General features: G+C 42.5%; 3 protein-coding genes across 4 annotated transcripts; 1 reads left to right on the forward strand and 2 right to left on the reverse strand.

Annotated features, from left to right (window-relative positions):
* Window positions 1-349: 349 nt before the first annotated feature.
* Window positions 350-7,919, reverse strand: twf2 (twinfilin actin binding protein 2). The gene is made up of 8 exons (XM_019861139.1): window positions 7,457-7,919; window positions 4,727-4,905; window positions 3,540-3,635; window positions 3,349-3,453; window positions 2,808-2,933; window positions 2,584-2,734; window positions 960-1,081; window positions 350-730 (listed from the first exon to the last, which is right to left on the reverse strand). Exons 1-8 carry the CDS (start codon window positions 7,551-7,553, stop codon window positions 563-565), a joined length of 1,044 nt encoding a protein of 347 aa, XP_019716698.1. The 5' UTR covers window positions 7,554-7,919; the 3' UTR covers window positions 350-562.
* Window positions 7,920-9,605: 1,686 nt separating this feature from the next.
* Window positions 9,606-15,228, reverse strand: wdr82 (WD repeat domain 82). Its single transcript, XM_019861140.1, has 9 exons — window positions 14,816-15,228; window positions 14,192-14,289; window positions 13,368-13,434; window positions 13,176-13,275; window positions 12,584-12,700; window positions 12,357-12,512; window positions 11,182-11,251; window positions 10,011-10,153; window positions 9,606-9,802 (listed from the first exon to the last, which is right to left on the reverse strand). The coding sequence occupies exons 1-9, from the start codon at window positions 14,974-14,976 to the stop codon at window positions 9,773-9,775; spliced, it is 942 nt and encodes a 313-aa protein (XP_019716699.1). The 5' UTR covers window positions 14,977-15,228; the 3' UTR covers window positions 9,606-9,772.
* A 521-nt stretch (window positions 15,229-15,749) lies between these two features.
* aurka (aurora kinase A) lies at window positions 15,750-21,883 on the forward strand. Of its 2 annotated transcripts, none has more exons than XM_019861136.1 (10): window positions 15,750-16,011; window positions 16,242-16,307; window positions 16,897-17,317; window positions 17,391-17,433; window positions 17,505-17,702; window positions 18,857-18,995; window positions 19,098-19,246; window positions 19,426-19,600; window positions 21,363-21,559; window positions 21,595-21,883. In XM_019861136.1, exons 2-9 carry the CDS (start codon window positions 16,245-16,247, stop codon window positions 21,543-21,545), a joined length of 1,371 nt encoding a protein of 456 aa, XP_019716695.1. In that variant the 5' UTR covers window positions 15,750-16,011; window positions 16,242-16,244; the 3' UTR covers window positions 21,546-21,559; window positions 21,595-21,883. The 2 variants fall into 2 exon arrangements, with proteins under 2 accessions (XP_019716695.1, XP_019716696.1); XM_019861137.1 differs by having other exon boundaries at window positions 17,511-17,702.
* Window positions 21,884-22,335: the final 452 nt, after the last annotated feature.

Genomic DNA, 22,335 nt, shown 5'->3' on the forward strand with positions numbered 1-22,335 from the left:
TGCTAGAGCCTATCCCAGCTGTCTTCGGGCAGCAGGCAGGGGACACCCTGAACTGGTTGCCAGCCAATTGCAGGGCACACAGAGACGAACAACCATCCACGCTCACACTCACACCTCGGGACAATTTAGAGCTTTTCATTAACCTGCCACGCATGTTTTTGGAATGTGGGAGGAAACCGGAGTACCCGGAGAAAACCCACGCAGGCACGGACAGGGAGAACATGCAAACTCCACACAGGAAGGCTGGAGCCGGAATCGAACCCTGCACCTCTGCACTGTGAGGCCGACGTGCTAACCAGTCGACCCCATTGCATTTGTGTGTAAGAAAATAAAAGCTACTAGAAAGATGTTGAGTGTTTTTTTTTTCATACATTTTTAAACACACCAATAGAATTCTGAACCATACATACAGCGAGACCAGCCTCTATATCACAAATGTCTCCTATGCGCACAAAGAACTGGACATTGAGATCTTTGTTTTGGGCCTGACGATGTGTCAGATTGTTATTTTACAAGGTGCCAGTACTCGAGAAACACCCCAGCGAGACATTTTGTCCGCCTTCTAGCCGTCCTGCACCGCTTCGCCTCGCCCCTTAATGAGGCGCTTGTGTCCCCTCTTGCCGGCGGGGCCGCGTGGCTTGGCAAAGGCCTGCCTGAGCGCGTGCTGCTTAGGATGAAACTCTTCATACAGAAACGCCTCCGTCAACACACCTCCATCGTCGATTTCCAACTAGAGAGAGGAAAAAATGTTAATGTATTTGCCACGTTGCATTTTATGTCGCTTGTTATATGAGTCCGTAAAATCCTCCGCAAAAATACAAAGCATGTTATGTTTCTTTGAGCATCAAATTCCTAGAAAAGAATTACACGGCGCACATGACCTCAGTGTCCTCAAAGGACTTTTTTTTTTCCTACAGCTGCTCGATTGAATGTTCTATCCGTGTACAACTCCCTTTCACCTTTTTCGCAACCTGCAGCTGGTAATCTCTCTCCACCTCCTCCAAGAGTCGACTCTTGCAGCTGGAGTAGAGCATTCGCTCCTTGACGCTGCAGCTGTACCCAGGCATGGAGTAGATGAACACTACAAACAGGATGACAGAAGTTTAATTGACGCAAACGCTCAGACCATTACTTCCCGTACCTACTTTTACCTTTCTGATAGATTTTGTAAATGTGGTTAAGAAGCAAACACAGCTTTATTTTCTTATCTAGAAAGCGCATTTCATACACAAGGCAACTCAATGTGCTTCACGTAATTAAAAACATTTAAAAGTATTTACAAAGAAAAACAGCTAAAGACTTTTTTTTTAAACGACAGAAATAAAAAGTCGCTTACGACAGTTTGTAAAAGAACAAACAGTGAAAAAAAAATGCTTTTTTTTTTTTTTTTTTAAATGTAGTCAGGACCTAAACCATACAGCGATTTATAGACCAGAAGCAGAACTTTAAAATCTACAGCTGACAGGGGAGCCAGTGTAGCGCCTTTAGGACAGGAGAACTATGTTCTGATCTCTTTGTTTTGGCCAGAACCGGAGCTCCAGCTGTTTGATGGCTTTTTTGAGGGAAAGAAGACCATTAAAATAGTCAAGTCTATTGTAGATAAGCTTCTCCTAGTCTACAGGGAGCATGCAACCCTTCAATCTGGAGTGGACGTGCTAACCGCTCATCCACCGTGCCGCCCCATGGGAAGGTTATTAAAATCTAAAATTGAATTTTCCACATTACCACAGTTGAGTCTCACATTTGACCTCCTGAGAATTTATAAATTTTTGTGTGGAGTTTCCAAATTCTCCCCTTGCTTCTTTTTTTTTTTTTTTTTTTTTGTTCCTCAAGGTACTCCGGTTTCATCTTATATTCCAAGAACATCTTGGAGTCATGAAAGACTCGAAATTGTCCATAAGTGTGAATGTGGCTGTGAATACTTGTCTATTTGTGCCCCGTGATTGTGTGGTAACTGCTCCAGGTTCTTTTGCTGATGTTTGCATTTTTATGTGTGTATTTAAAATGGACAGACAATGACACATGATGCCAATGAGTGGCTTGATTCATGGAACGAGCTACAGGCAGCTCTTTATTGTACTGTATATTGATTTAGATCTGCTGATTCCGCTTATTTAGGTCCCACAATGAATTCAGAGAAGTCACGAGTGGTTTATTTCTGTCCATTTCATCCATTTTGTACAGCGCTTGTCCTCATGAGGATCATGGCTTAACTGACTTCGGGCTAAAGAAGCAAGGTACACCCTGGACCGGTTGCGGATCAATCACAGACCACATAGTGGATAGATAAACAACCATTCACATGCACATTCACATCTATCGACAATTTCGACTCTTCGATGCATGCCAGAGCCAAGATTTCAACCCAGATCCAACTACTTGGTCACAGTGCTGTTTGTGGTGATGCAGAAAAATATTTCTCCGAAATCAAATTACTACAAGTTTGTCTTGTCCATCTGGCCTATTTTCGACAGCTGATCTCATTTGACATCTGCGACTAAATATAGGCCTGTTGTCAGGGGGGCGGGGGGGTCAAACGTGGAGACATTCCATAATCAAGCATGAGACTCAATAATGGCGTACCGACGGATTCGAAGGAGTCGCCTTCATGGGAGTGTTTGTAGAGGAAGAAGTGATATCTTGGCGTGTCTTTGGGGACTCTGTAAGGCAAGTCCCGTGTCTCCGTGTGGTGGAAATGAACCAGTTCAATCGTCTCTCGCTGCACATCCAGTCTCTGGGAAAGTGGAGGTGGTCATTCAGTGTTTGAATTATTTTGGTGTTCTAAGTGGTTGTGGTGGGGCGCTGACCAGCTGTATGTAATTGATCTGCTTCTGGGCAAGTTGCTGGAGGGCTCGTCTGGCCGTGTCCTGCAGCGGGAAGGCCAGGCCTTGAAGGGTTTGCTGCTTACTTTCCACGCTGTTCTCTACTGTCACCTGCAGGGGGCAGCAATCACACATCTCATCTTTTAGTCATGGATGAATAAATACTGTATGTGTTTTTTCATCAGGTTACTAAAGAACAGACGTCAAATTCTGTGAGAAAGGCTTCCCTCGATCTCGCCAAGAACATACATCGTCCCTTCCGATCATAATCACCTGTTGGTCCAAAACTGATATCTAACTCAATGTTTCCCAACCTTTATTGAGCCAAGTCACATATTTTGTACTGTAAAAATTATACTATATCACCAAACCAAAATTGCAGCGTATCTCCTGAAATAAATAATGATGATCATGTTTTCATTCACACACCAACGTATATTATGTATGATATAAATGTCTGCAAAAATGAAGTGGGTGAATTTTATTCCAACGAGAACAGAGTGGATTTTTTTTTTTTTTGGATCACCTCAGTGAGCTTGATCCTCTGCAGCTCCTGCTCAGCGAGTGTGAGCGGTGCAGGGGTGGAGTACGACGACACATGACGCTGGTAGCCCGACAGGCAGACGTCCTCCTGTGGGGAGGGGTGGAAAAAGATACATTAGAGTCCCTTTGAAACACACGTTGCTCCTGCCCACTGCCAACCAAATGGACTCTGACCTCCAGTGTGCCAAACATCTCATACTTCACATGGCCACCGCCAAACTCCTTCTTGACGGTGGCGCGGGTGGCAGCATACAGCATCTTGTCTTTGACCTGCAAACAGCAGAGAAACATAGAATCCCCCCACACCCCCCCAAAAAAATTGTACGATTGAAAAAAGCTCAGCTAGACAAAATAAAATGATGCATGTACAATGAAGTGAAAAAATATTTACCCCCCCCCCCTGATTTCAGTTTTCAATATAAGTTTGAAAGATTGTCAGTCTATGTGCCCTTTGAATAACTGGTAACCAGTCCAGGTGTGGTCTGCCTTTTGCCCAAAATTGAACGGCTCGGCTCCAGCTTCCCGGGATCTTGAGATCCGCATCATAGAAAATGGATGGATGGAGGGATTTTATACTTTAGTTGAGAAACTAGGCGGCTTTTTGCCTGGAAAAGTCACAAGTGAATCATTATCAAACATTACGACTTTAAAACAGGAGGGTTCTGACTTCAAAATAAGATTACCACTACAAGACTGTAAAATTATCAGTTTAATAATACAGGATTATCATTTTATGATTGGAGAGATTAATTTTATAAGATTACCACTGTAATATAAATGAAGTTGAGTTAGCCTGACCCGCTTTTATCACAGTAACGAAAAGCACCACTTGGCATTGGTCCTGTGAATGAGTGATTTTTATCAGTGTTTTGAAGAAGAACAACTGTTGATTTATTAGAAGGAGACTGCGGGTTTTTAGACAATAGAACAGAACAACATTTTATCAGTAATTCACACTGGCGGCTACAAAAGAGATCTTTGAATTAATATCACCAAGAACCATGATAGCTTGTGATGCAAACAGTCAGCTGCTTGTTGTTCTGCTCACACAGATCAGTTGATGATTTGTCATGTAGCATAGTGGTTACACGCACAATCACAGTTGAAAACACACGCAATGCAAACAGGTTAATGGAAACACAAAGGAGCTCAAATTGCTAGATATCAGATCGTGACATGCTCTGCTAAAAGGCAAAGCGATTAGTATTTTTGATTAGCTCATTTCGCTAAGCAGCAGATCAAAAACCCTAACATTTCAACTTTCCGCTGCGCATTACTTTTTGTGGACAAGCCTCATAAATTCTGCCTGCTCCTGTCAATGTGTTTATCAGGAAAGGATGAAGGTGATGTCTGTAACATACGGAAGACTCATCAGGTGACCAGGATAAGAAGAGCCACTCAAAGCCCAGTGCATTGTGGGAGTCCAGGCGGTAGAGCACATAGCAGGGCTCCTGCCGGTCCAGCAGAGGTAAAAGGAAATGGTCGTAATCCAGGTCCCAGCTCTGCTCTGGTTCCCTGTAGGCCCCCAGCACCAGCTGTTCTGAAAGTCACACCAGGCGGACATTACATTCCTTACCTTGCATTACAACACACTTTCACAGGATGATGTAATGTTTAGTTTCTTGAAGCAACCTTTTATCTATCTATCTATCTAGCTAGCTATTGTCGAGCCAGCAAATTGAGATAATTTTGCTTTGTTTTTAGTGCAGCATATCCGCCATGTCAAATCAATATCTGCCAGATAGCTAATTGACCTCATGTTGCTTTGCCTTTTAGCATAGCACATCGGCCATTTTCTAGCCATCAGTCAATCTCCTAGATAGCAATGTGAACTAATGTCGCTTTGCTCTTTCGAGAAACATGTCAACCATTTTCTCGACATCAATCTACTTGCTGGATAGCGATGCGGGGTATATGGTATTTTTGTTCGTTTGTTTGTTTCTTTGGTGGAACGTGGTGGCCATTTTCTCTCAACCACGGACGGTATTTGTTAGCCAGCAAATTCGGCTAATGCCACGATAGGCTGGCCTTGTCTGTCTCGCTCTACCTGTCTGTCTGTCCCTGAGCTGTCCATCCATCGCTAGTCCCTCCATCCCTGTCGTCTCTCCTTCATATCTGTCAGTCTGTCTGTCTCAATATACTTGCTTGTGTCCATCCATCTCTATCTGTTTATTATCTATCTGTCAGTCCATATGTGTATTCATCTATGTCTGTTTATTTGTCCCTGCCAGTCTTACATTGTCTGTCTGTCTGTCTGCCTGCCTGTCTGTCTAATCAATCAAGCTAATGCTGCTAAGTGATTTCTAACATGGCATTTCAGACATTTTCTGTCTAAAAACTGGTCTGCTCAGTAGCTAATCATTAATCGAGCTAATGTAATTTTTAGTGTAGCATGTTGGTGATTTTCTCTTCATCAGGCCATCGTCCAGCTAGCTAATGAAGCTAAATCCATGTCCTTGCAGGATACTGCTTGGCTTTGCTGACTAGTCTCCTGCAGTTTCTATTCTGAGGGTAACAAATTCCTGTTCTGCATATTTTCCACCAACTATCCTTCTTTAACCATGCCTTTGTTATGTGAGTACAACACTTCTCGTGAATGACCACCACATTAGGAACAACAGTGAATGAGATCCAGTCCAAAATATTGACTTTATAAAGATAGTTATGCTTAATTTTGGTCGTGAAAATTGTCTGTTAGTGTGTTCTCAGTTCTTATTCACAGGACAGGATATAAAACGCTTCCTAAACTCTTCCTTGGAACTTTTTGCAATCAGGTTACTATCTTGCGATGTGTTAAGATTTCAACTCCAAACACACGGGGATTTTATCAATTCTCCATTTAAATAAAACCTTACTACGTAACATGATGCAAAATCCCTACCAATCTGCCTCAGCACTTTTTGCACTCACAATGCTATCTTGGGGTATGTTAACATACCATATGTTAGAATTTCATACTCAACTACAGAACAAGATTTTAAGATTTATATTACCGGTATATATTTATATCAGGATCATAAGAATCATGGTTTAGCTGGGCCATAGGTGATCCTATCCTTGCCTCTGATTGCACAAGGGTCAATAATGAGTCAGTGATGAATGAGTCAGTGATGAAAAGTAGTCAAAGCAATATGTGCCACCGGGCAGAAACTGGTTCACATGACCCGGCCAAAAAAGAGGTGAAGCACAGGAGTGATGTCACGAATGGTAAAAAGGGTCCGTACAAAAAAACAAGAGTCACGAGTGGTGTGACGGAAGAGTCAGATGCACACACCACATGAACATACCTAGAAAACACTGGCCTCACTCAACCTTTTCCTACTTAACACTTGAGCAGCTGCCTCCAAATCTTGTTTTCCCTTCCTTTCCTTCCTGCCTCCAAATCTTATGTTTGTGGGGTTTTTTTTTTCCTTAGAAGTGTCAGATCAGATCATCATCGTCTTTTCATGTTTTTTTCGCTGAAAACCAACCTGTTTTGAAATGATTAGCAAGATGATTATAACACCATTGTACTCAAAGCACTATGGGAATAATGCTTTAGTTTATTCCATGTATTCCTTTGTTTTGCTATTTTAATATGCATATTATCCGAATCATCCGTAGTTGACTGGCAACAAGAGATGTTTTAAATATCATAGAAAAACATAAAAATGTTTAACTTTTGGCTTAGTGCCTTCAAGTCAGGGGTTGCCACATGGTCCATCCATCCATCCATCCATCCATCCATCCATCCATCCATTTTTCTAATCCGCTTTATCCTCTCAAAGGTCGCGGGCAAGCTGGAGCCTATCCCAGCTGTCTCCGGGCAGTAGGTGTCCTATTATCGGTAGATAGGTAAACCCAATGTCAAATGGTCAAAAGTGTGTCGGCGGCTGATTTATGTAACTGGATATTTAGAGCCTTTTGGATGTTGTATTCCTGCCCCCTAAAATTCATGTGTTCATGCAAAAATTGCTGACTGAAAAACTTCCAAGGCGGAACACCGACAACAATATAGAACCAATCACAAAGAGACGCAAAGCCAGTGAAACAACCAACACAGAATTTTATCATCTCAGTCATCTCAGTAGCGTGTTGTTAGGGTCACTCACCGTCTTGTATGCGCACCTTAATGAGGCGCACCGCTCCTCCTCTTGCCTGAACCAGAAACTCCCTCAGCTCTGGCGTCACCACAAGGGCTAGAAACATGGCGGCTCAAGCAGCAGCAAGAAAGTAGCAGGGTCGTCCTCCTGGCAGGCCCCACGAAACTGTCAGTTTGAGTCACGAGAAAGCAAAAAAAAAAAAAAACTAAAAAAACAAACCAATCCTAAGTCTGCGATTTACTCTTTCAAGTTGTAAATGTCTAAATACAGTTGTGTGGAGCTGTCAGGGGCATCAGAGACCTTATGGGTGTGCGAGATAGGACATCGCTCAAGTAACTGGGACAGTATCGTGTGCACACAGATAGGGAACATGATCACCCACCCTGACTACCAAATTTAGCTCCCACTGATGGTCCAGTCTTGGTGCTGACCCGTGAAAAAAAACATGCACCCAACACCACAAGTGAAGGGGCAGGTGACGTACATATGCAGTCACAACCCTGTTTAGACATGCTTTTCCATTAGAAATATTGTGTACACACATGCACGCACAGATAGATAGATAGATAGATAGATAGATAGATAGATAGATAGATAGATACCAAACAACAGATTCAGGAAACAAATTTGAAGCTTCATTTTCCCATCACTACCCATGGGTGCAGGCCCAGCCACCTTGTTGCTCTGCCTTCTAGCTCTAAAAGGGGGTCCCTGGTGAACCGTGTCCTGACAAGGGAAAACATTTCCTCAGTATTGGAATCATCAAAGGGCTCTTTTGAGTCATGCTTTTTCTGGTCCCTCACCTAGAACCTGTTTGCCATTGGTGACCCTGCCAGGGGTATAAAGCCACAGACAAGTCAACTCCAAGGATCAGTGGGACACATAAACCTTAGCTCAAGGCTAAGGTGATGGCTTAGCGAGGTTTTTTCTTTTGAAGTTAGCCAAAATTCCAGATGGAAATAAATTGGGAGAATGTTGAAGAGACATTACAAGTCATGCGCCAGCAACAATAGTCTGCTTGTGTCAATCTTTGGTTCCTTTATTGTCTGCCGACATGAAATTCATTAGATTTGGTGATCTGCAGCATAATCACGAGCAAGCTTTTAAAAAAAAAAAAAAAAAAAAAAAAAAAGACAATCATCAGCATTGTCAAGCTTTAGCCTAATTGTCACTGTGATGTATACCGGTGGCTGACTGGTTAGCACATCCGCCTCACAGTGCCACGGTCTGGGGTTCCATTCCGGACTTGGGCCTTCCTGTGTGGAGTTTGCATGTTCTCCCCGTGCCCGCGTGGGTTTTTGTCCGGGTACTCCGGTTTCCTTCCACATTCCAAAAACATGCATGGTAGGTTATATGGGCACTCGAAATTGTCCCTAGGTGTGAATGTGAGCACAAATGGTTGTTCGTCTCAATGTGCCCTGCGATTGGCTGGCTACCGGTTCAGGGTGTCCCCCACCTACTGCCCGAAGACACTGGGATAGGCTCCATCACCCACTACGACCCTTGTGAGGATGAAGCGGATCAGAATACGAATGTTATGGATGTGTGTGTGTGTACACACACACACACACACATATTTTGGTTTGGCATCATTAGTACAGTACTTGTTTTACATAATATTTTAAGTTTGGAATTATGGTGAAACAGAAAAAGACACGATATTGTTCGTTAAATATCATAATTGCTTCACTCATTTTTAACTTAGTCACAATATCAATTGAAAGATATTGCTAAACATTTTGATTTTTCTTAATGTGTAGATTATCAGTCATCCAGGTCATGGTCATTCTCAAAGGTTGAATCAAGGCAAATTGACTATTCTTGTTAAATGTTTTGTTTTAGGTTATTTTTAGCACAAGCAATTAAAAATGACTTTCATGATTATGCTCATGATATTTAATTGCGTTACATGATGATTTGAATTGAAACAGGAGGTACAACAATACCATATTTGGAAATTGTTGAACCTTCCGGCGATCTCTTAAAGAGTTCCACTTTTAGGCATTTTTGACTGTATAAATTGGACTTATCATTTATGAAGCCCAAAGCAATTGAGGTGAGACTATAAATTCTTCACATCCATTTTAACGAAACTACATTCTTCCAAGTATTAATCAAAACTGTGGGAGAATATTTAAAAAATGTGGACAAACACTCAAACGTTTCCATGGAAAATTTTTAATATAAAATAAAAATATATACATATATATATATATATATATATATATAAAAAATGGACACATAATGTACTACCACACGACATATTTACAATGTATTGGCTCACAGAAGATGGCATGCCGCCCCCTGCTGGCGCCATTTCGCACTTCAGTCATCTATGGTGGGAAGCCAGAACGCCTGAAAAGACAAGCGGATATAATTTAAAGCCACTTGTGTGCATTTGTATTTTACGAGCATTCAAAAAGTGTCGTCTGATATGCCCTAAAGCTGAATGTCATGCTTCATCCCTTTGTCCCCAGTGTTCCGGGAACAAATAAACCAGTGTTGCTTCTACATTCCACGAAGCGCACGGGCGTGAGCATGTGATGGCGCAGCATTTGCTCACCATGTTCGAGCAGGCGCTGGCGAATGTCATGAATTTGGGGTTGAACTGGAGGCACGTGATGGGCCCCGTGTGCTTGCCGTCCAGCACGGCCACCTTCATGCCGCTCTCGGCGTTCCACACGTGAATCTTGCCGTCCTCGGATCCTGCGACACAAACAATTATAAATTTGAGCCCAGCCGGAAACGTAACTCTATAAACAATTGGCTCATATGCAACGATGAGTAGGCAAATCATGAATGACTGGTTTGCCAACTGCCAATAGACTCGACAGAAGAACAAGTAAGGCCAATACATTAGGTACGGTTATGCTTTGAGCTTGCATTTGCGGGTGATGTGGGGACTACGTGTTATTACTGTGTGTCTTTTTTCCCCAGTTAAAAGCTGTTGAGTGCAATTTGTCTTGAGAAAAAAAACATATTTAAAAGACTTTAACATGGGTGTTTTTGAGAATAGGCGCTGGAACAGATTAACAAAATGTCCATCTTGTTTCACAAGGCACCACTATCATTTGAAAATGTCAATTGGATGCAGATTTTCTTTTAAATAAAACCTCATTTTTCATTGATTGTTTTTTAATGGATTAAAATTTACTTACAAGCTTTGTCCTTTTTAATGAACGGTTTCACATGTGTTCTTTCAAATTTAAAAAGAAATGAAAACCTAAAACCTTTCAATAAATGTTCTCTATGGGATTTTATACAATACAATACATCCTGATTTATATCGCGCTTTCACAACAGCAGCAGCTGTAACAAAGCGCTTAACAAAACAGTTAACATAAAGTAAAAAAACACAACACGTAACAGTCCTGTAGTCCTAACCACTTTTCCCCTCATACACTTTTTTTGTTTAAAGCCGTTTGAGATGAAAGAGGAGAGAATCAAAGTGTCCTTTCACCAGTGGATCAGAGACGTCACGCTCAAAATGTGCTCACGTCGGCTACAAGCTCAGCTTGAAAGCAGCATGTTATTGTAGCATCCATTAGCGAAAAAGAGAGATTGGTTCACTTCTGTGCATTTTAAACTATTTTTTTTGGAATATTTTACAATAAATTCCAACATTACGACACATTATATTTACTGGGTTTTAATCTTGTTTTTTTTTTTTTTTAATAAATTGTTTCAATGTTTGTAGGATTTCTGCGTGAGGGGCTACGCAGACTGTAACTTACCGATGACGACAAACTGAGAGTCGGGTGTGAATGAGGCCTCCAGTGTGACACCTTTATTGTTGTTGTATCCCTGCAAACACAGAAACACAACACTTAGTAGCGCCGATCGCTCTGCTCCGTTTCCTCTTCACAGACTGAAAACTACATTTTACAATTTGAATTAAGAAATTACAAGAGTGAAACACACTTCAGTTGTACTTTTCTCTTTGTGTAATGTAAGTGACACGGGACTTTTTTGTCACTCCCCGATTCTGGTTTAGTGCGTGTGTGCTGGCCCTTTAAGGAGTGACGAAGCAGAAGCACCAGGTATGAACCAGTGTAAAAAAGTGTCAAATATTCTGACTAGCTTTTGATTTATGGCAGAAACAAGTCCTTGAGTTATTCAGGTACCACAGTTCAACAAAATCCTTAAGATAATCTTTCTGCTTTGAGGACCCGTTTTTTTTTTTTTTTTGTTTATCGATACTCACGCACACACAGGTCTATCTCTACTTGAAACCCCATTTTAAAATCACAACGTCTTTAAAGTCTACTTTGAAACCTTCCTCCTTGGCGTCAAACCCTATATTGCACACGTGTCAAATTCAAGGCCCAGGGGCCAAATCTGGCCTGCCATATTATTTTAAGCGGCTCACAAAAGCAAATTTTGTGACTTGACTTCATGTTTCTTGCTAAAACAACAACATTGCAAATTCACTTTTAAAAATCTTCAGATATTATTCACCAGTTTTGTTGTGTGTAACATCCTTCATTTTATTCGTTTCATGTCAATGGCCTTCTGAAGGAAACCATAACTATGATGGATCCACGAAAAAAAAGGAGCTTGACACCCCTGCTATCTCATAATCGTCACTTTTGTTTGTCGCATCTATAATGTCTGAGCTCATCTTTGAAACTTTTATTGAGACTGATAGACTGAAATTGGTTTGAGGGATGATGCAATGTTGGAGGAGGACATTAAATTACCCACTTTTAGTCGAGCCTGAATATCATATCAAGAACATTTTGGTTAACATAGAAACACTCAGTATGTTACAGTTGCACTGTAAAGTAGAAACAATACTGAACAAATTGAATTTGTTCCATCAATAGCTCTCTGACAGCTTATTTTCAGGAAGTGCCCGTTCTATTGACTTTTGCGCTGAATACAACGCGAATGGCCGTGTGCGTCTCACCCCAAAGGAATGCAACACGGCCCCTTTAAACGCATCTAGGATGCGGAGGGCACCGCCGTTGGTGGAAAGGAGGATGAGTTTGCCATCGTTGCTGAACTTGAGTCCAGTCCACTCGCACGTCCTGTCGTACTGCAGCTTGAAGGTCGCGAAGGGACCCTGCAGACCGATGGGAAGGATGAATGTGAAGCTGCTCAACGTCACTGCACGTTGCGTAGTCGTGCGCTCACCTTGTCAAATGACCGCAGATCGTAAAGCTTGACCATTTCTGAATTGATGCCCGCCGCAAAAATGAGACCCTCCGGATCAAACGAGCACACCGGCTTCCCCTGGAGGTGCATGAGACCCTGCGCGTGACAACAGGTGGACGACACGGTACTTTAAAGGGGACAGAGGAGAGAAAACTGACTTTCTCAAAGGGTGTATACCAATACAGTGGTGCCTTGAAATACCAGTTTCATTCATTCTGTGACCACACTCAACTTAAGACATCTTTCCCCACTGAATTTAATGGAAATGCCAATAACCCTTTCATCCAAAATTGTGTTTTGTGTATTCAATAAGGACAAGTATTGTCTCACTATAGTAGTCTACTTTATAAAAACCTTGTAACAGGGTGAATATAAGCAGTGTGCAGAAGCACGACAAATTGAATACTGCGCTCCCATCCATGTCTGTCATTGTGCTTTTGTGCACTGATGGATAGGTGAGGCCAACCTCAATTCAACGTCAAGTCAGCGAATTATGCATTGTACTCCATTAATCGTCCTACGGTAAACTGTGAGAGTGAAAAAATAAGTATTCATAGTACTCCTGGGTTACCTGGCAGTTAGGTGAGCGTAGATCCCACAGTCTTATGGTTTTATCCAGAGATCCAGAAATGAAGGTGTCATCCACGGGAGACATGGAGAGGGAGGTCACTCTGAAGACAACAGTCAAGTGAATGAAATCAATGTGGCCCAACTGGGGTGGGGGGGGGGGGGGGGGAAAATAGACAAGACAAGCAGAACTCACCTTTTACTGTGCCCAGGGAAATAGCGGATGTATTTATTGTCGTGAAGGGACAAGTATCTGATTGTATCTTTGGAGAGGACAAAATTTAAAAACATTGGTAAGAGTGGTCATCATACATCGTATGTGACATATTTAATGAACAAAATCAGGCCTGCTCAGTGGAGATGAGTGTGCTCGGACATGGGCAAGGCAGTCATTTGTACAGTTAGCTCCAGTGTGGGGAACAATCATAGACCCAAAAACTGTACAAACAACTACCTCAGGCCAGAGCGAGCAGTCGTGTGGCGAGCATCCTGGGGACACATACAAACACATGTGCGCACACACTCTAGCCTAACATTTAACTTTAATCGCTGCACTTATTGCTCATATTATGTGGGGAAACTAAAATCGATAGAGTTGCTCCCAGCTGAAATTGTCGGCCAATTTGAGACTTATCAAACCACACACAAATGACCAGTCGAGGCAAACTGAAACAGACTGCTATTACCTTGAATTTGCCTTCATGGTTGCTATTTTCATAAATTAATTAATAAATGGAGACAATGTTCATATAAAACAACAGTAACAATTCATCATACACACGTGGTAAATACAAAATAACAAGTATAAAAATATGCATAATACATCTCCTTTCAGTGGATGGAAGGACCCATTATTTAAATTATTGGAAAGGTGGCTGCCATTTAAGAGGACATACCATATTTCCACCATTAGGATGTCAGGTGATAGTAACGCTTTAAGAAAGCAAAACAAAAAAAAAATCATAGTTCACACATTTGGCTTCCAATAATAATAAAAAAGACAAACTTGCATCAACATACCATCAATTTTGTTGGAACTGTAGACCACTGTGTTGGCTGCATGTGTGTACCTGATCAAATCCACTCCATACTTTTTACTGTAGAGGGTCCTCTTGGGTCTGGTAACAAATTTAGAGAGAAAACGATGAGAACGGTAGGAACATTGTCCAGTCATCCATCTTCTGTTCAACTTATGTTGTTTCCAACAGTTGACTTAAGGGAAGCTGGATATTGAACTGGATGCAATTTATAGATCACTTTAAAACCAACCACAGTTTAATACAAAGTGTTGTATATGAAATAAAAATCAGACAAATGAAGACAGACATGATACACTGATCGCCAGCCATATGCAGGGCCCATGTCGACAAACAAGCATTTCCGGATTCGAACCCATAACCTCAGAATTACAAGGCAGAAGAGCTACCCATTTCTCAATGTGCTGCAAGGGTAACATGATAACTGCGTTTATTGATCAAATGTTTCCACACAATTGCTTTTTTAAAAAACTTTCCTAAACCAGTAAGTGGCCCTTCACACAATTATCACAGGCCGTGGCTGCTAACTAGCGTTAGCATGTCAGCTAACAAAACAGCTAGAATGCGTGTATTTGTTGGGAGCGGAAAACGACTCCGTCTGACTTACTTCCCTTCTTGGCAGTCGTACAATACGAGCGAATCATCGTCACTGCTGGATATGATCGACTCTCCGTTGGAGCTGAAGTCGAAGCAGTTGATCTTGTCCGTGTTCTCCCGGAAAACCTTCGCCACCCTGAAGCTCCGCAGCACATTGTCCGTCAGCTTCATGGCGGCCTCGCACTCTCGCTCTCTCCTCTGTCTTCTATGTGTGTCCCGTGGGGGCTTCCACGAGCCTCTTTGCACACCTTCAAACTTCTTAATACACCTCGCCTCTAAAATATACTAAGAGACGCGTAACGGCGATAATCGTTGTTTTCGATCAAAATTAAGGAACGATATTACTTCTTTAGGAGCAACCATTACTTGCTGCAACGCCCGCGTAATGTCGGTGTCGCGCATGCGCGGCTGGCCCGACGGACAGCCGGAAACTGCGTGAAGCTGGGTATATCGCGAGATTGACAGACTTCCCCCTGGATTATTTTGCTTTACGGTCTTGACGACCGTATTCTGATGAACAAAACAAACTGGAGCATCCCGAAACACCACGACTGTTTTGCGGTTTATTTTACCAGCTCAACGAGTTCTTGTTATCCATACGCTACATTTCGACGACACACACGAATCCCGCACACGTCTTTATTATCCACCAATCACACACCATCTTGCACTCAAGTCTCGCGTGGTTTTACTTCGCGCATAACTTTCTACCATATCACCACAATGAGTTACTGTATATCTTAATCGTGATGCTAATGTCATAATATTGATTTCACGTCATTGTTCTTTTTCGGACTACACAGCTGACATGTTCATTTTCTTTCTCGGATTCACCTCCAATGTGTGACGTCACATTTCGAACTGTTGTCAGCCAATGAGGAAGCGAGCAGTGCTTCCTCTCAGCCAATAGAAGCGCGTTATAGTCTTAAAGGTTCGGACGCGAGGGATTTTTGAAATTAAACTAACGAATCGGGGCTATGTTTGGAGCCATCTTCGGACGCCACATTGTTTTTTCTCTCTCTCAAGAGACGAGCGTTAATAGCGTTGAGGTTTCAAGACGCCTAGCGTAACATCATTCTTGAATTACTCGATCCCTACTGTCCGCTGCAGTGAAAGAATTGCAACATAAACGAGGTTAACGTTGCGTACCATCGATCGTTTTCTGGAGTGGTTCCTCAGGGTCGTCGTGTAATTTCCTACACTTTGGTAAGTTTGGCTTGGTCTACTCTAAATTGTTACACCATTTATTGTATTGTTCATGAACTGCCCCCATTGTGGGACAAAAACTGTTAGTTTATTTTAGCCGCAAATATAACGCCAACGGTGTTGCAGGATGCACGGGTAGCGTCAAGTCGTTGCTCTTGAGACGGCGACTTTGCAAACGCGCAAAAATAATTACAATTTACTATTGTACTTTTGTTTTCTGCCCTTATCAGACTATGGAGACCGCTGCCAGGGTCAAACAACAAAACGATCTAAAAGTTCAGAGGCCTGAAATGAAGGTAAGTTGCATTGCCAAGCTAACATGGCCTCCACGACAGTTAATATAACATTAAAAGGCATAAAAGAGCAGAGGTGGATAATGGTGTCACACATTGTACTTGAGTAGAAGAAAACAAATAAAGATAGATGTCGCTCTGTCAGCTGGTATTGTTTCTTATTGTTCATACCAGCCGCATCATAGATTTTTGTCGGAAGATAGTTCCCGAGGTGGGATGGCTTCCGGGCATGGGTGAAGGAATGGAGGGGGTTGGTGATAGGTGCAAAGGTGATGCAAAGACGTAGAGGGTTTTGTAGGTCCTTGGGAGAAGTTTGAGGACTTTCCCAAGGTATGTTGGGAAGCGTGGGAGTGATGTGCTGAGATTTGGGCAAACTGTACCTTGCTATACACCCAAGAGTGGCTAGCCTCGGGCTCTTGCAGATAGCCAACTGGCTTGACAGGAAGCAGCAGCAGCTTGATGAAAACTTCCAGTAGAGGAAGCAGATGAGACTCGTTGTGGGTTAGCATCATCGCACTTCCTGTGCATTAGAATGAGTCTATCACAACTTTTTGTCTTTTTGACAATTCATTGTGTTTTCCTTTCATTCCAGCTAGCAGAAGACGGACCAATGCGTATCCCCATCTCCCACCAGTCACATATGGCTTCTAAGCATTTAATAGCCCCGTCCCACCAACCGCAACGTATTCTGTCAGTGTCTAATGGGCCACAGCGCTGCGTGCAGCCGTTAAGACACAATAAGTCTGCACCTCAACTCCCCAGTGTCACCAGGTCTGCTCAACCCGCTGATCAGAATGTCAAACCGGCGACCACAAATGTGAATCTGCAGCCCAAACTTGCTGTCCAGCGAAGCCAGCCCAAGATGAATGAACCCAAAGTGAACCTGGGGATGACAAAACCTGCTGTAGGAGCCACTAAACCAGCTATTGTACCTGCTGTAGGAGCCACTAAACCAGCTATAGTGCTATCTACAAAACCTGCAACGCAAGCTGTAAAACCTGAGATACCACAGAGTAGGGTCATGTGAAATGAATGTTAGGTGGTGTGGTGTACCGTTGCCAAAATATGTGCTTTTGTTTTTATCAGACAAACCACCCAAGAAAGATTCTGCAGACTCAACATCATCAAAGTGCGTCTGTCTGCATTAACATGGCATTTTAATTTATTGTACCTTATTGAGACTTGTTTGTTTCTGGGAAGGAGCAAGAAGCGCTGGAGTCTGGACAGCTTTGAAATCGGCCGGCCACTGGGAAAGGGCAAGTTTGGCAACGTCTACCTAGCCAGAGAGCGCCAGACCAAATTCATCCTGGCCCTGAAGGTGCTCTTCAAAAAGCAGTTGGAGAAGGCAGGTGTGGAGCACCAACTGAGGAGAGAGGTGGAGATCCAGTCTCATCTCAGGTAAAAAAAAAAATTAAGTATAATTTGAATTGACGTTTTTTTTTTTCTGAGAGGTGTGATCAGAGGGTCACAGAATGGTGCATTTTGTTCCTTGACTGACCGGTACTCTTTGTGTGTTGTTAATCGTCCTCGGTTTACAGAGGAGTTAGCTTCCTACAATAGCAAAGTAACCAGAATTTGCAGTTGAGCAGAGACGCAATGCATCCAGAAAGTTTTCAAAGCGCTTCCGTTTTTCCACATTTGATTCAACCTTATTCCAGAATTTAAATATATTTATTTCATCTTATGTTGTTTTCACAAGTCTTGGCACTTACTGGCTTATCCTGGGATCTCAGGGACGGTATTTCATGCCACGTCATGTGGAACTGTGTGTTGGTACGATAACAAAAGTCACAGGATTTTGAAAACGATGCATGTTTTGTATGTGTAATTTGTTGCGTGTTTCATCAAACATTTTGAAGCCCACTCGGGGACAGCAGAATCTCATAGGCTACACACTTTCTGCGCAAGCAACATGGTGCATTCAGGTTCTTTCGCGTGAATCATTTTTCTTTGATGAGAACGTTTTAAAGAGAGTGATTTTAAAGTCATTGTTAAAATTTCCATGAATCGTCCAGCCCCGACTACAATGATTTCTTTTGAAAGCATATTTCATTATTTTAATGTATGGAAACGCATATTACCTTTCGGCATGGCCATTTTTAACCTCAATGTGGCCAATCGAAATGTCAGACGGTCTTTCATGGGGCCGAGCGTTTCGAATCACTCACACTTATGTGGAGACGCCGGTGTTTCCATTGATTATATTCATATGTTTGGGCGGATGTCATTCATCACATGCAAGTGTGGAACTTATAACGACAACCTGAAATGGTTTATGAATGAAACAGCGTGCACGTCCGTGGTCCTAAGAGGTCGGCGTACGCACAATGCAGAAACTGTAGAAGACTGACCAAGGTGACTTTTGACCGCAGTGCCTGTGTTGGTGGGAGCATTAAATACGGCCATAAGAAATTCTTACTCGCGGACACTGCCAAACAGCCCGCATTTGCAACTATCATGCTCACGGTCTCGAGCGTGGCTTATTGCGTCTGAAACGTATCCCTGATGATAAGTAAGAGTTTGCTGCACTTACTACAAATGCTTCTCTGCAGGCACCCCAACATATTGCGCCTTTATGGCTATTTCCACGACGATTCCCGGGTGTACCTCATTCTCGAGTACGCCCCCAAGGGCGAGCTCTTTGGTGAGCTGCAGCGCTGTGGCTTTTTTTCTGAAGATCGCAGTGCCACGGTAATTTTTATTTTGTGTGGGTGGGGGGGTTCTAGGGAGGGTGTAGTTGGTATCTAAGGCATGCTCTTTCTAACACGGGCTATGATCACTGTGCTACTCTAGTACATCATGGAACTAGCGGACGCCCTGGACTACTGTCACTCAAGGAAGGTGATCCACAGGGACATTAAGCCTGAGAACCTCCTGCTGGGCGCCCACGGCGAGCTGAAGATCGCAGACTTTGGTTGGTCCGTTCACACGCCGTCATCCAGGTGCTCCTTAGGCTACTACTTTTTTGTGTGTGTGTGTGTGTGTGTGTGTGTGTGTGTGTGTGTGTGTGTGTGTGTGTGTGTGTGTGTGTGTGTGTGTGTGTGTGTGTGTGTGTTAAGGTGCCATATGACTGACCCCCTCCCCAAACACACACGCACACATCCCCCTCTTCCTGGTGCAGGAGGTCGACTTTATGTGGAACACTGGATTATTTGCCCCCCGAAATGATCGAAGGAAAGACCCATGATGAAAAGGTGGACCTGTGGAGTCTTGGTGTGCTTTGCTACGAATTCCTGCTCGGGAAACCACCATTTGAAACCAAGTCTCACGAGGACACGTATCGTAGGATATCTAGGGTAAGGCATCAAGTTCACTAGGGGTCAACTGATATTTATTTAGGCGATTCCGATGTTTGGTAGAGCAACATTTCAATGGCCATTTCAAAATTGAAACACTTTCAACAATCAAAATATGAATCACAGGTAGTTTGTCCTGAAGTACAGTATTTGAGAGAAATTGATTTTACTTTAGTGGGGTTTTTTTTCTCGAGGCGGGGGGTTAAAATTTTCTTCACAATATGTTGTATGCGCTAGCAAATCCACCCATTTTTATCTGCTTCAGAAAACAGCTGCGCCCTGAGCATCTGTGATGTCATTTTCAGTCGATGGCAAGTGGCAAAATGGCCACCCCCTATATCAGGGGAAGGGAACTCCGGTTACTCGAGAGCCATATCCTGACTGTCCTAGATCCATCTCTACTTGAACACACCTGATTCAAATGATCAGCTCATCAGCAAGTCCTGTAGAGGCCTGAAACAATCTTGAACTATTGAATCAGGTGTGTTGGAGTAGGGAAGGATCTAAAACAGGCAGGATGTGGCTCTCGAGGAACTGGACTTCCCGACCCCTGCCCTATATGGATAAAAACTGGTGGATTTTGCTGCTTAATTCATATTCCACTCAGGCAAAATTCATGAGAATGCCTTGTAGGGCTGCATAGAACATGTTATTGTCAAAAAGACTTTTGGGTTGACTTCGTCTTTCAACGATGTGTTGTAATGTTAATGTGTTGAGAAAAAAAAACTGATTTTTGCCTATATGGAATATGCTAAAAAAATCTCTGATTAAATCAGCCAGCCGATTAATCGGTTGAGCCCTATTGTCTACAGCAATATAGGGACAAACTTGTGTAGCAAGCTACTGTACAGGGTGGCCTCAGTTTATCACGGAGTCTAGCACTAACCTACCAGGGGGTTGAGGACCCCTGTTTTAAATGACAATGTGACAGCCAACTGAGGTTTTTTTTACCCCCCACCAAGTTTCAAGATCAAGTTTCACTTGATTGGTATGCCACATTAACTAATGAATTGGAAAAGAAACACAGAAGGGGGGGAAAACACTTAAATCGGAATTTCCTCATGTTATATATTATGGAAGAAGACTCTTTTTCAATGGGGGAGTTGTCACCTTTGCCACCCATAAGTCAAAGTTAATGAGTTATATATGATGGAAGAAGACTCTTTTTCAATGGAGGAGTTTGTCACCTTTGCCACCCATAAGTCAAAGTTAATGACAATAATGGTTAGCATTTTTTCTGAAGTTGTATTTCTTCAGAATAATGTATTTTCACTTCTACATAGAATTATATTTAATTTCAACCTCACAATGGTTTAAAAGGGTAATTACAACTTAGTTTTGGGGCTGGAACAGTTACATTTCCATTAATTTCAATGGGAAACATCATCTAGATTTATGAATGTCAAGTTACTAACGAGCTCACAGCCCCAATTATGTTTAACTTAAGGTTACACTGTACTATGCCATAAATAATAATTTTTAAAAATCCAACAAAAACGGTAAGGCACGAACTGAGCATGCCTTCTTGTGATGTAACCATGTATTGGTACGCACCTGGCCAAACTTATTATTGTATGCCATTCATAACCTCATCATTAAATTGCGTACTAGGAAACTAGTTCCATTGGCAGCATGCTACACATACTTGGCAGTACTACCACCATTCTTCACTGATGAGTTGGTCGTCAGGCCTATAAATTCTTTTTTAAAGTTATTTAACGTGCGTATTTCTCATCTTTTGCCATCACTTTTCCCGGTGCAGGTGGAGTACTCGTACCCGTCGCAGTCAAGCGTCAGCGCGCTGGCCAAAGATTTGATTTCTCTCCTGCTGAAGCACAACCCGGCGCAGAGACTGCCCATACAAGGGGTTCTCTCTCATCAATGGGTGGTCCAAAACTCCACCAAGAAACCCAGTACCCACACCACGGAAGAGACCAGACAGTAATGCAATCATTTCATGCTGATGTAATTGTGTACAGGCAACTTGAGCCACGCTTTTCTTCCCGTTTCCATTTTTCTTGTAAATATTTCACTGTTTTTTTTTCTAATAACTAAGAATTTTATTGACTTTTGAGATGTCGTTACTTGAAATAAAATAAATTATCCACCTGCACTTTCCCCCCTAGTGCCCTCCAGATTTTTTTCTTGGAGTGCTCTTTTGTCCTTGGACAGCAGGGGCCGCCAGTGCAACACTATCGCTCATACGGATTGTGACGCGTTTCTCCCGCTGTCTCTTTGTGCTCGAATTGCATTTGTAGCTCCAATAAAAGTGTTGAAACCTAAGAACGCACTCTCTGTATTAATTTCCTCCTATTGTGTCGGATTTTGATTTTTTTGTTGTTGAAAAGTGAATACACTTGAGTTAAATGGTTGTTGCCACGTTCGACTGCTGACATTTCAGAAGTGCTGTTACAAGTGACTTGTCCTTGTAAAAGGCATTACATACACATTCATACGTATACATAAGCACATTTAAATGAACGTTTGTTCACGATGTACGTTTGTACACGATACAATCGACACCTCGCACGAACTAGTTCGATCTGCAGTTCACGGGCGTCCTCGGAGTTCAAAATCTGCTGCTTTTTTTTTTTTTTTTTTTTTATCACGCAGGTGACCAAGGCCCAATGCAGCACAGAACTATGTTCGTCATTTGTGACTTGTTTTTGGAGATGTTGGGGCGAGAAGGGAATGGTTGCTCTCACCTCATCTCCCTACTCGAATTCATAATGCAT

This window comes from Hippocampus comes, unplaced genomic scaffold, assembly GCF_001891065.2.
Source record: "Hippocampus comes isolate QL1 unplaced genomic scaffold, H_comes_QL1_v1.1 scaffold40, whole genome shotgun sequence".
In the NCBI taxonomy this organism is placed as follows: Eukaryota; Metazoa; Chordata; class Actinopteri; order Syngnathiformes; family Syngnathidae; genus Hippocampus; species Hippocampus comes.

What these genes read in the sequence shown, in the direction of transcription:
- twf2 (XM_019861139.1), bottom strand. Translation starts at nt 7,553, where the DNA reads ATGTTTCTAGCCCTTGTGGTGACGCCAGAGCTGAGGGAGTTTCTGGTT. An exon ending in AGATGTTTGGCACACTGGAG is followed by an intron (nt 3,454 to 3,539) that starts GTCAGAGTCCAT and finishes CCCTCCCCACAG; the next exon opens with GAGGACGTCTGCCTGTCGGG. An exon ending in CGACTCCTTCGAATCCGTCG is followed by an intron (nt 1,082 to 2,583) that starts GTACGCCATTAT and finishes TCCTGTTTGTAG; the next exon opens with TGTTCATCTACTCCATGCCT.
- wdr82 (XM_019861140.1), bottom strand. Translation starts at nt 14,976, where the DNA reads ATGAAGCTGACGGACAATGTGCTGCGGAGCTTCAGGGTGGCGAAGGTT. An exon ending in TACGACTGCCAAGAAGGGAA is followed by an intron (nt 14,290 to 14,815) that starts GTAAGTCAGACG and finishes ATTTGTTACCAG; the next exon opens with ACCCAAGAGGACCCTCTACA. An exon ending in ATCTGCGGTCATTTGACAAG is followed by an intron (nt 12,513 to 12,583) that starts GTGAGCGCACGA and finishes ATCGGTCTGCAG; the next exon opens with GGTCCCTTCGCGACCTTCAA.
- aurka (XM_019861136.1), top strand. Translation starts at nt 16,245, where the DNA reads ATGGAGACCGCTGCCAGGGTCAAACAACAAAACGATCTAAAAGTTCAG. An exon ending in CTGAAGATCGCAGTGCCACG is followed by an intron (nt 18,996 to 19,097) that starts GTAATTTTTATT and finishes GTGCTACTCTAG; the next exon opens with TACATCATGGAACTAGCGGA. An exon ending in GTTCACACGCCGTCATCCAG is followed by an intron (nt 19,247 to 19,425) that starts GTGCTCCTTAGG and finishes TTCCTGGTGCAG; the next exon opens with GAGGTCGACTTTATGTGGAA.